This window comes from Taudactylus pleione, unplaced genomic scaffold (assembly GCF_031769625.1).
Source record: "Taudactylus pleione unplaced genomic scaffold, aTauple2 ptg000012l, whole genome shotgun sequence".
In the NCBI taxonomy this organism is placed as follows: domain Eukaryota; kingdom Metazoa; phylum Chordata; class Amphibia; order Anura; family Myobatrachidae; genus Taudactylus; species Taudactylus pleione.
This window is the reverse complement of record NW_028284415.1, coordinates 17,915,314-17,928,898: the sequence shown is the minus strand read 5'-3', so window position 1 is coordinate 17,928,898 and position 13,585 is coordinate 17,915,314. Positions and strand designations below refer to the sequence as shown.

The 13,585-nt window shown below is 47.3% G+C and overlaps 1 protein-coding gene across 1 annotated transcript in view; it reads left to right on the top strand.

Moving 5' to 3' along the window:
- The first annotated feature begins 1,778 nt into the window (after positions 1-1,778).
- Positions 1,779-13,585, top strand: part of USP43 (ubiquitin specific peptidase 43) — a 104,616-nt gene continuing 92,809 nt past the window's right edge. The window contains exon 1 of the mRNA XM_088468722.1: positions 1,779-2,631. Within this exon, the coding sequence (XP_088324848.1) occupies positions 2,026-2,631 (606 nt within the window). The 5' untranslated portion in view covers positions 1,779-2,025. The remainder of the gene's footprint in view (positions 2,632-13,585) is intronic.

Below are 13,585 nucleotides of genomic sequence, written 5' to 3'. Positions count from 1 at the left end.
TACTATGGACAATGGCCCTCATTCAGAGCCGTACGCTCTGAGCAGAGCGCACGCTCTGAATGAGGGCCGGTCTCCATGAAAATGGAGCGTCCTCCTGGACGCTCGTATAGCTGTGGGTCACCACCCACAGGCTATACGAGCGTGCAGTTTGATGGCCGCGATGGTCTTGACCATCGCGACCATCGAAACTGCGAGCCGGAGCCTGCGGTTGAGGTTTTCAACCGCAAGCTCCGGAGTGATTTTGGCTCTATCAGAGCCAAAATCACTCCCACTGACATCACTAGTGATGTCAGTGGGCCGGCTTCTGACGGGAGGCGTTCCCGTGGGAACGCCCCCGTCAGGGAGGCACGCCCCCGGCACGCCTACCAAAGGGGGTGTGCTGTCAATCAACATCGACAGCACGCCCCCTTTGATCAGACACAACGAGCGAAGGACTTTCCTTCGCTCGTCGCGTCTGGCGCATGCGCACGACGGAGCTCCCTCCGTCGTGCGCATGCTCAGTCCAGAACATCGACCCACTTGCGAGCGGACAGCCGCTCGCGAGTGGGTCTGAATCAGGCCCAATATCTCCATTTATTTATATACACTCACTTCATAAACTCTCAGTAGCAACCTAGGCCCTGATTTAGAGCCGGACACTCTGACCAGAGCGCTCGCTCTGAATCAGGGCCCTCCTCCATTAAAATGGAGCGTCCTCCTGGACGCTCGTATAGCTGTGGGTCACCACCCACAGCATATACGAGCGTCCAACAAGATGGTCGCGATGGTCTTGACCATCGCGACCATCGGACTTGCGAGTGAAACCCTGTGGTCGGGTTTCTCAACAACAAGCCCTGGAGTGATTTTGGCTCTATCAGAGCCAAAATCACTCCCATTGACATCACTAGTGATGTCAGTGGGGCCGGCTTCAGACGGTAGGCGTTCCCATGGGAACGCCTCCGTCTGGCAGGCACGCCCCCGGCACGCCCAAGGGGGCGTGCTGTCAATCAACATCGACAGCACGCCCCCTTTGGTGCGAGACCCGGAGCGATGGAAAGTCCTTCGCTCGCCGGGTCTCGCGCATGCGCACGACGGAGCTCCCTCCGTCGTTCGCATGCGCAGTGGGGAACATCGACCCACTTGCGAGCGTACTGCCGCTCGCGAGTGGGTCTGAATGACCCCCCTAATTCAGTGAAGATAGCACTGTGCACCATATTAAGTTGTACTAACTTCTAAGAAAATGCAAAATGCTATAAAAATTCTGTGACATGAATCTAGTTTCCTATTTCCAGTTGCCTAGCGTTGCTCCCCAATATTTCCCTGAAACCTGATTTAAAATGTTGGGATTTATTCTGGGTATGAGACAAGATAATATTTCTATATTGAATAAATCATGTATTTTATGGTGAGTATGCATTGAAACTTCAGCTGTATACGTAAACTCAATGATCCAATAGTAATATCAGCTTGTACATGCTGTGGATAGAGTGCAGTGTGAGTAGGACTGAAGCTTTAGGAGACACAGCGACTGTCAGTCAAGCAGTGATTATCAATAGGAGATTAGCAGCTCAGTGGCTGAATGACACAGTGTGTGTGGAATTTGTCAGCTGCCTTATCCAGCAGAGCCTCTGCCCAGTGCCCCCACCCCCTGCACAAACCTGTCTGTGTGACTATTCTCTCCCCTTCCCTTGTCTTCTTTGAAAGTAAAGCAAGGATAATAAGATTCAGAGAGTGGAGGCGGAGCTCCAGAGCCAGCAACAGCAGCAGCAGGAATACAGACACACAGAGCACAGCACAGCAGCCAGCAGCACAGACTGAGACCTGAGGACAGAATCATGGCACACACACCCCTCCCTATCAGGTAGGATGTGCCTGGGGATAACGGGGTGACAGGGGCACCCCCTGCCAGTATGGGGAGGCTGGTCATTTGAGGGAGGCTTGGAATAGCCATCCCAGGTCCTTCCTTCTTCCTGGCCAGTTTACACCAGGAACAGAGCTGAGCACAGCCCAGCAGGTAGATCTGAGCCTGCATATCCAGGTGAAGCCATGGAGGAACAGAAGCCGACCAAAGAGAAGACCCAGGGCTCTAAAAAGCTATTCAGGAGCAGGTCTCTGAAGTCTGTGGGACATTTCATGCAGAGGATACTGAGAACTTTGAGCAGTTTGTCCCACCTGGGGGATGGAGAGAGGGGAAATCAGGACCTGGAAGACGATGATGGGGGCTTCAAGCGGAAAGTCCACAATGGAGATGGCAAGGGGTCCACACAGGAGGAATATAGGGTTGTCCAAGGGGGTGACAGCAACAACAACCTGGGTAAGGCTCAGGTGCCGGCCAGGTGTCAGGAGAGGTCCTCCTGGAGCTCAGACGAGAAGGTCCCTGGTGTCCAGGGGCTGAAGAACCACGGGAATACCTGTTTCATGAATGCGGTGGTCCAGTGCTTGAGTAACACGGACTTGCTGGCTGAGTACTTGGGGATGGAGCAGTATAGAGCAGAACTAAGCAGGACTAAGGAGCATGAAGTTGTGCAGAGGGAGTTAGCGGAAGAGACCTCGGCTGCTGCTGGCAGGGGGGAAGTCACTGAGAGACTGGCATGCCTGGTCAGGGGGCTCTGGACGTTAGAGTACACCCCTCAGCTCTCTGTGGAGTTTAAGGTGAGTGCTGCTGTCCACCCAATGCATGTGCTAACCTCTTGTTTGCCATTGCACTGTATAGGATCTCTTGTGTATGTGCTAATCGTGATATATCATATACTGTATGTACAGTAAGTGCAAATTGCACCCTCTGCACATCCTACTCCTCTGTAGTAAGGATAACGTTATAATCTACAGTCACTTTACATCGTCCTGGGCACTCACACCACCGGTATTACCCATATTTTACATAAGCATAGTGCTTTCCGAACAGCTATTCAAAGTTTACTTGATCAAGCTGTAGGTAACAGCAAGGACCAGGATTGCCATTGCTCGTGATAATGCTAGTGTGTGTGTGTCTATATATATATATATATATATATATATATATATATATATATATATATATATATATATATATATATCAATTGTATTTCTTAATGAAAAGAAAAAAAGCATTTAAAAGCATATATATACATTTATTAAAATGAAAATCATAATATAAAAGTATTGTCATGAAGATTACATTTTTCTAGCAGATGTCTATTTTATCCAGTCATTATCCTTTTTTTTATACTGACAGTCAATAAAGTCACTGACAATAGCTGCTTACATATGGAAATAAACACTTTTCTAATAGGGAAATATGACAACAGTGTGAAATCAATTTTACAATATGTGGATTAGAGGCCTGGTCTTGGGCTGATGCCATTTTCAGTACCTGACAGTATGTATGACACTTCAAGTGATAACAAATCTTCTAAGCCCTCAGTGGTATATGGCCTAGCCCCTGTATTGCTGCATGATCAGCGCCAAGGTGACTGATCTCAGGTGTCAACTTAAAGTCAAACTGAGGAACTTATCCAGTTGATACACGCTGTGTACAATTAATTTAAAAGCATTTGTATCCCCAGAGAGGATCCTTTTTTCAGCAGTGAGAGAGTTTTCCAGGCTGTTCTGTGTGTGATGATTTGTGGTGGCCGCACAGTATCCCTAGGCTAGCGTTCTTAACCCCTTAGCTGCTGTAGAAGATTTGTTACTCTCCCTGTGCCATGCTGACTTTCTGCTGACACTCTGTTACCTTCATCGCTGTGTGTTTCCTGTTTGTTATGTGTGTCTACACTTGTGTACATGTGTGTTTGGGAAGAAAACACTGCAGCAGTTATTAAAGTAATGGTCAGTATATACATACATATATATATATATAAATAAATAAAAAAATTGCATTCATTATATAAAAACTGACATGTTATTCTATACAGTGAATGGGAAAATAAATAAAAATCAAGAACTAGTGTTATAAGACAATAATAATAATAATAATAATAATAATAATAATAATAATAATAATAATAATGGTGGTGGGCAAACTTTATTACATTTTATTACCAGTTATTTTTATGGCATACACGAATTGGATAGATATGGGGGTCTATTTACTAAGCTGTGTTAGGAGATAAAGTGAACAGTGATAAGGTACCAGCCAATCAGCTCCTAACTGCCATGTCACAGGCTGTGTTTGAAATATGACAGTTAGGAGTTGGTTGGCTGCTACCTTATCACTGTTCACTTTATCTCCTAACACAGCTTAATACATAGACCCCATAAAGTACTAACCAATCAGCTTCTAACTGTAATTTTTCTGGCAGTGTTGGAAAAATGACAGGTTGTAGCTGATTAGTTGGTACTTTATCTCTCTCCAAGCTTTTGTAAATTTCCCCCTGTGTTCCCTACCAAATGCACACACTAACACTAGGGGTATATTTACTAAAGTATGGCTGTTTAGAAGTGGAGATGTTGCCCATAGCAACCAATCAGATTCTAGTTATTTTCTAGAAGGTGCTAGATAGATGTAGTAGATTCTGATTGGCTGCTATGGGCAACATCTCCACTTCTAAAAACCAGCACTTTAGTAAATATACCCCTTGGATTCATTTTGGAGCCAATTAGCCTACCCGTATAATTTTGGAATGCGGGTGGAAAACCAAACAAGAACTGGGAGAATATACAAATCCATATGGCTAGGGCCATGGTGGGAAGACTTCAGTGCTGTGAGGCCGTAGTGCTAACCATTACACCATCTGGGCTACTTTTTACATATCTTGTGTACATGAAAAGTCTCTACTTCGTTAATTAGTAAATTAATAATTTAGAACACATTTACTGCTTCAAAACAGGTGTAAATCACTTTACCCATTGGCATACAAAATGATGCCTTTAAAAGCATTTTCTAACACTAGTATAATAATTATGTAAATGAATGGAACTTGTTGGTCCCATTGGCCCTATACCAACTTGTAGTCAAGTGCTGTGGCGGCATAGCTGCATGCTATATTTGCCAAGGGCCTGATTCAGAGGTGGACGCAGTTTTAATTCTCTCGCAATTGGCCGATGTTTTGCTACTGCGCATGCTTTTGAACCTAACAGCGCATGTGCCACAATGGTCTTGCAACAGCGGTTGCAGTGTGGATTTAGAACTAATTTGATTGTCGCAGCCAGCAACTGTCTTCCGACACAGTGGTTCTGGCCCCAGCATCTCAGTAGCACTGTTTGAGTGTTGTGTCTGTGAGTGAGGAGACTGGGAGAGAACCGTGATGTCTGCAGCTCTCAGAGGCCAATCTAACAAAAGCAAAGACCTTTGAGGCTTTTAGATCTCCGTCACCAGGTAGGTGGTATGGCGGGTTACTGTAGCTGCCCCTGAGAGATGACATTCAGCGATGTAGGGGCACCAAAATGAAATGATTTCCTGACCACAAACCTAAAACTCTCTAATGCCCCTAAGAGCCTTATTCAGTTGCGTTCAAGTCCATTGTGCAAACCTTGTAATTTTTCATGCTGCGCATGTGTGCGAGCCAAGCACATGCAACCTTCAGCAACTATGGATGATTCAGAGTCCGATGCATCTCAGCCATATCTCCACTTGCGGAGATATGGCTGAGATAAGAGGGTGTAACTAAGTGTGTTCTGAGGGCGTGTCATGGGTGTGTAGACTGAATTGTGGGCTATTCAGTGGTAAGCGTATGCAGAGATGCGTTTAATTCCAGATTCCAGATGGATCTCTTGTATGAAGGATAGGGCAGGTGCAAATGCGCGCTGATAGTAATGGCGGCTACTTTCACAAGTGGATGTATGGCGACCACATGGGTGTATCCAACTCTGAATACAAGCGTAGATTGGCATTTTTTTCCGAGCAGGCAACACGTTCGCATCTGTGACTCAGAATCAGATCCTGATTCTTCAAATTAATTAAACTTAGACTGAAGTCCAAATTTAAAGTCAAATTTTTTCCCAAAGATTTGTATTCAGGAAATTGTAGGGGACAAGAACTTCAAAATGTTAGGAAATATGTGATCTGACCATAGTTATAGTTACATAATTTACTTAAACCCAGTGGCGTCACAAAGGGGGTGCGGTCTGCACCTGGGTGTCACCCCCCGAGGAGTGTTATCAAGGTGCAGACTCCCTCTCACTGACAGGAGCCGGAGGCTGCACTGTAGCCGGCCGGCACTCCACACAGGGACCTCCCGCCCCCCTTCCCCCCACAAGTAATAGGCACGGGGCTTCGGGCTGCAAGGCCACACCCCTTCCCTCGTGACCACACCCATTCCTTTTTGGCGGCTGCTTCACACTCACAGGGTCCCTCCGTGCACTGGGTGACACCACTGCCTAAACCTGATTGTATATAAAGGTGTTATGCTACCTCAAGACAGTTTAAATGCTGGCTGTCGGGATACCGGTGCCCAGAATGAACCCGGGTCAGTAGGGGCGCCGAGAGGGGGGGGGAGCGGGTACAGATTACCCGTGCCCGGGCTTCCTGAGGGGCCCGGCGGGGGTCCGGGTCCGGTGCCGCTCCCCCCCTCACAGTTGCAGACTGCTCGTGGCTGCTCACACTGATCGTGCCCCCCCTGGCTCTGCGCCGGGCTGAGGGGGCTCAGAGCGCCCCCCCTCCCCAGCGTGCAGCGCCGCTTCGCAGCGCTGTAAATCTTTTTTTTTTCTCGGCAAGGGGGCGTGGCCATGCCTCCCGCGATTAGGCCACGCCCCCTATTACCGGGGCCCGCAACGGCTCTTGGCGGGCCTGGGGGTCAGACCTGCAAAATGAGGGGGGAGGGTTAGGCTTAGGCACTAAGGGGGGAGGCTAAGTTTAAGGTGCGGAGAGGGAGGGTTAGGTTTAGGGGTAGGGGTTAGGTCAGGATACTTACCGGCCGTTGTCGGTAATTTAACCCGGTCGGGATTCTGACTGCCAGAATCCCAGGCGCCGGCATCCCGTACCCAACCCAGGCTACCTTATAATTCCAGCATATCTAGTTATCCTAAATAGTGGGTAACTGCGGAACTTACCCACTGCCCAATGACAAGTCATAACCACTTTTTGAAAGGGAAATGTCTGCTTGACAGGTGTCACTCTAATGCTCTATTGTTATGCATTCAGCAGTTTCACCTCTAGATGGAGATTAGTTGGGGGCAAAACAAAACAAAAAATAGTGTGTCTGAGGGCCTGATTCATTGCGTGCGTAATCGCCGTTGCCATTGGTAATCGCCGATTGTTGCGTTCTGCGCATGCGTATGCATTGCAGTGCGCAAAGACTCCACTGCGATCGGGACTGTGATTGCAGTGAGTACACAGACCCATCACAGAGTGATTGACATGAAGTGCCATTTGGGGGTGGTGACGGGGGAGTGGTCAGCGAAACGCTGGCGTGCCAGTGCGTTTCAACGCTGTTGCATTGGCATTGCATAAATTAGCCACTGCGATGCCATACACAGCTTGGGCTTTCACTGAGTGCAATGAGGTTAGCAATTTCTGAGTAAGTGTGCGTGAGACTGCGATTGTACTCGATGTTACAGTTGGTTTCGCAGTCTTGCTAAGTATTACGGATTTGTGTAAGGTAAAGGGGGCGCCCTTATGTTAGGCTGCGTATGGCATTGCAATTGCAATCATTAGCATATCTTCGAGGTGAGACTGCGTGCGCAATTGCAATAGCGATCCTTACTGAATTAAGGCCCTGAAACAAACCATGTTGCAGTGCAGCGGGTGCAAATACATTTAATATTTTGCATGAAGGGGAAATACTGGCAGCTTTTGCATGTAGCCCGCAATTACTGGCAAGCTTTATTTTTACATTGCAATTTAGATTTGAGTTTGGACACACCCCTTTCAAATCTAAATATCTCTACACATTTTACATCTGCCACACCGGCTGTGCAACAAGGTTTTGCCCAGGTATAAAGTTACTTGCTCTTTTTTTTGCTTGTGCTCTCATTTCAGAATCAGCACCCATGTATGGCAGGCATGGCACGAGGGGTATTGCTCCCTTTCACCATTTATTTTACAACGACTCAGTCATCCCCCTAAAAGAATTTAGGGGTCCACATACTGTAGTTGCTCACGTTTGAATTTGATCTGTGTACTGGCTGTAATTTTTTAATTTCTAGATATCTGTTCTTATTCAATCTAGACACAGGGCTTGATTCTGAATAATTCACTAATGCAATTGCAGGTGCGATTTTGCACGGAACGCAGCTGCGAAAAATATGGTAATGTTTCCAGAGCTTACCCGAGCATAGGGACGCTTACTGCTGCCTACTCATATTCATCTGATGTCACGCACCAGTGTACACATCGGTAACATCAACACAGATCGGGCAGCCATGCAGCATATGCAGAGAGCTCTCATGCTATGAAGGAGATCGCAATAGCTAATTTATGCACGACCATGGAACAGCGTTTAAACTGTCAGACACGCCTGCATTCGCCTAATCACCCCCTGTTACCTCCTCCAAACGCTGACTACCTGTCACTCACATTTCAAATGAATCCTCTGTGCAAGCGTAATCGCAAAACATATTTCTGCGCGTGCGTAGTGCGGCTTACAAACATGCGCAATGGCAAACAATCACTCAATCTGCGTAAATTTAGGCATTGTGGGCCTGATTCAGACCTGCTCGCGAGCGCATAGCGCCCGCAAGCAGGTCGAAGCGGCCAGCGCGCACGAGTGCACTGCGAGTTCAAACACAGTTTAGGAGGCATTCATCATGCCTCCTGCCCTAAACTATCACTTCCAAAAAACTGCTTCATAGAAACAGCAGTTTTGCGGAAGTGAGAGACATTTCTCCTGTCCCTCTTCAGTTTTCACTGCCTGAAGACAGGCTGCGAAAAGAGACTGAGCCTCCCCGCCTGTCTGACCTCCCTCCAATAAACCCTGACAGTGTCTGTCACACCCCCCTTATCCTTGTAAAGCTGCCCCTGCAGCCGCCAGAGACTGTGCGCCCCGCCTCCCCCCCCCCCTGCTGAGACCTGCTGCATGCACCGAGTAGGTCCCCCGCCGCGGCCGCCGGAGACTCTGTGCCTCCCTCCCCGTTGAGACCTGCTGCACCGAGTAGACCCCCCCTCCGCTGCTGTGTGATGTACCTACTCGGCTAAGCTGCTGTTGCCGGAGACTGACCCCGCTGCCTGCTTCTGCTGTGCCCCCTCCTGGCCCCGGCTTACTGAAGGACTGCTCTGGGAGCCGTGAGGGAGTGTCAGGCAGGTAAGAGGACACAGCAGGGAGGATCCCTCTGCTGTATCGGATGTTGTATGCCTTCTCAGAATGTCACTGTCAAATCCGAAAAACACATTCTTTTTCGGAAATTGATGACTGTGGGGACTGTGGAAATTATCGGGGGACAATTGTAACCAGGAGATACTGTATCAATTATATCTCCTGCGTTACTTGAATGGTGAATAGCCGTGGCACTTACATTTTACAAAATTAGGTGAAAATTTTATTTTTCACCTGCTTTTGTATAAATGAAGTGATGATGAATAGGCCCCAAATGTCATTGTTTTATTGGGCGGATGAGTGCTGTGCAGGGGGTGCAGGGAGGTTGGGATGTAACAGTGACATCATGTGTAAGAGGCATTACTGTGTGGCAAAAACTCCCTATCGGCAGATGTGAGATTGCATGACCCCCACACTTAACCATAATACCTAAAGATACAAACTATAAACTTAACTAAAATAACGACACAGACAAAGTGAATGCCATTAAAATTGTTCAACCATTTTATTGAAGTTAAACAATCAAATCAGTATGGTGGCAGCGGCTCAGTGACATTACGTCTTAAGCTAAATCTAATGTCCACGACATATGTGTAACTGAGCCAATTGCCTGTTACCAATACAATTATAAGGCTCCAACTCTTCCACCAATACACCATAACAGGGCTGGCCAGTAGTGTCCCTTATGCACGTTATGCCACACAGTAGTACCCCATTACCTTATACACATTACGCCTCACAGTAGTGCCCCTTATTCACTTTACACCACATCATATTGCTCCTTATTCACATTACACCATACAGTAGGGCCCGCAGCTGACCCCTGTCTCTGCTGCCTGTAGGATCAGTGTTATGGGGGGCTATCGCCCCCCCCTGGATCCGCCACTGGTTTAGAGTGTGGTTGTCCAGACGTTTTTCAGTTACATTAGTTAGGATCGGCCTCTCTTTTCTTTGATCCCCACCCTCCCACCTCAAAATTGGCAATTTTCATTTTTCTTTGCTGGATGGGTTTGTCAACCTCTTTGCAGTGGGAAAGAACGGCAGTTCAGTGGCCATGCGCAGCTGTATTGGAGGTGCACTCTCTATACCAATACATTAATCTAGTCTGACCTTCCCTACTCGGGGCACTGGCTGACGTAAATAAGGGACCCTATTCTGTGATGTAATGTGCATAATGTTGCACTACTGTGTGGCGTAATTTGAATTTGGGGTACTATTGTGTGGCCACGCCCCTTCAGTGCGCGCTATCCCCATTTAAAAAATGAGGGACGGGGACACCAATGCTCTTGCTGGCACAGGGCACCAAAATGTCTACTTACAGCTCTGTGGATGAGGATTGCTGTGGGTGAGGGGTGATGGGTGCTCTGCTGGGAGAGGGGTGCTGGGTCAGAGGCGGAACTAGCGGAGGTGCTAGGGGGCACCAGACAAAATCTTGCCTAGGGCATCAAATTGGTTAGGGCGGCTCTAAGGGAGATCATTCAATAGGACTGTTGCAACAAGTATCGTGGCTGCAGTGTAATGTACAGTATGTATGAGTAGGAGTATATTATTTATTTATTAACAGTTTCTTATATAGCGCAGCATATTCGGTTGCGCTTTACAATTGGAATAGCATCTCTCTAAGGTGAAATGTATCAATCCTTCAAAAGAGTGAAAAGTGGACATGTGGAGAAGTTGCCCATAGCTACCTATCATCTTGTAGCTAACATTTATCAAGTACATTCTATAAAATGATAGGTAGAGGCTGATTGGGTAACTTCTCCACATGTCCACCTTCCCCCTCTTTAGAGGGTTTGATACATTTTCCCGTTGTTGTTGTTGTGCATGTCATTCTCAGTATCTGTTCAAAGTCTGTATGTATGACCACAGTACCATCATGTATCTTTTTTTGTAACTCTCAGTATCTGTCCTCATTATGTACCAGTATGTATGTACATTGTACCACTAGTTTTGCTTCTGTATGTTGGAAATGAGTGTACAAGTCTGTAGTTTAGCAGAGTTGTGTACATACCAGCAGATGTATAAAGAATCCAGGTGAATCCAGGTGAAGTATAAAGAATCCAGGTGAAGTCCAGTGGAAGTTAACTAGTTTGTGTGGTTTATTGTGTACAGTCGTACTCACTGTTACACTTACTTGCCTATTCTCCCGGAATGGCCAGGAGGCTCCTGAAAATCAGGTGGCGCTCCATGCCGTCCAAAAGAGTAAGCAAGTCTTCTGTTAGGCCGCCGCCACATGCGCCCCAAAGGGGAGTGTGACCTCACCGTGAAGGGGGCATGTGCTTGTGGCACGCCCATTTACATAGTTCTGGGGTTGAGTTGAGCCCAGCACTCTGCAGGGCTGCCCCCAGGCTCTCCCCGCACAGTGAAGAAATGCATCTATTCACTCGCTGCTCTACATAGCAGAGCAGTGGTAATATACTTTCCCCCACCTCCCCCCTCACCGCGGGACACTGTGGCATGTGGGTGGGACAGCAGGACAGTACCTGAATAGTAGGACAGTTGGCAGGTACGTTATTCCGTACGAATCTCTTGCTTTGTATGCCACATTTAGTATTGTCATCTTATCTTACCTTGGCATACAATGTTTATATTGAAGGAAGGGGACAGTGTACTAAAAGTACACTCAATATGTATTATAATCATCAGTTATATACTCTTGGGAGTTGCAGTGATCTATTATCAGCAAAGTATCCACAGAAATTGCATTCAAATGCTGTCATATATAGTCAGGTGATATCTTCCAGCAGGTAAAGTACATCACAGATATCCACTCATATCTCTGTGTAAGCAGCTTCCTGCTGTGCAGTATTAACAGTCTGCTGTGGTTCTTGTAATAGAATAAATATTTAAAATGTTCATATTTTAGCCTCCTGCTGCAGGTAGATACAAACAGGTCTGTCCGCATTGTGCACGTATTTATTTAGCAGCCGTTCCCAGCCCATTGCTGCACGGCTGGTTTATTTATGACTGCTCTCATGGTGACATAAACCTTTGAACCAAGTTTCCAAGCTATAGGGCAATTAAGAATTGTGGAGCAAACAATGCAGGGAACTGTGCTTGGAGATTTCCTACAGGAAGGCAGGGTGACTGAGGTGACATGGAGGAGGTCAGGGACATATAAAACAGTAAGACAGTAAAAAAAAACAAAAAAAACCTTTTAACTGAAAAAAAAACCATTCATCTAACCCATAGTTGCCTACCTTTGATACTCTCTTCCCGGGAGAAGCCCGGGTAAGAGAAGCAGCAAGGGGCCGACGGGGGCGGGGCTTGACGATTCGCGTCATTAAGCCTCGCCCCTCGCTGTAAAATTGCCGCGATTGGGTACAATTTACATAGGGGGCGGGGCCAAATGCTTTGATTCATGTAGAATCACGGCTTAAGCCCCGCCCCCTTCACGGAGACCCGCGATCGCCGCCGGTATTCTCCTCATTCTGCCCACTTCACTAGGAAGTGGGCAGAATGCGGGAGAAATGCCTACCCTTCCAGGGGTGCGGGGGGTTACCCGAAAAATCTGGAGCCTCCCGCGAAAACCGGGAGGGTAGGCATGTATGATCTAACTTTAGTTTGGAATAAAATAGATAAGTAACAATATAGACTGTTGACTCTGCACTTGTTACTTTGAGGTCCCAGATGAGCAATCAGATTGTGCTGGGAGCAGTAGTTCTCCAGACAAAGGTTAAACCAGGGTATAATCTGTGCATGTGTAGTTAAGTATCAGTTGGTGGTGCTGATGGTGGTTAGTGTCCACACATGCTACAGCTTAACCAGTGGGCAGCACAGACGGTGTAATGCTTAGCGTTACTGCCTCACAGTACTGAGGTCGTTGGTTCGATACCCACTACGGCCCTAACTGTGTGGAGTTTATATATTCTCCCTGTGCTTGCGTGGGTTTCCTCCGGGTACTCCGGTTTCCTCCCACACTCCAAAAATATACTAGTAGGTTAATTGGCTCCTAACAAAAATTACCCGTAGTATGTATGTGTGTGTGTGTGTGTGATAGGGAATATAGAGTGTAAGCTCCACTGGGCAGGGACTGATGTGAATGGCCAAATATATCTGTAAAGCGCTGCGGAAAATGTGTGCGCTATATAAATAACTGGTAATAATAAATAAATATATATGTGTGTATGTATTAGGGGTGATACTTTCTGAAATCCGAACCCCCCCGAGCCCCCCTGATCCGAGTCCAATCCGAGTCAGGCTCGACTTTTCCCGCCTGACTCGGATCTGAAATCGAGGCAAAACGTCATCATCCCGCCTTCCGAGTCTCGCGGGTTTTGGATCCTATATAAGGTACCCGCGTCGGCGCCATTTTCTCACTCGGCTGTGGACAGTGAAGAGGGAGGGTGGGAGTTAGGGCTGTGTAGTGTAGTGCTGCTGTTGTCCACTACTTCAAAGTCCATAGGGGCTGGCTGTGTTGTGCTGTGCTGCTGTTG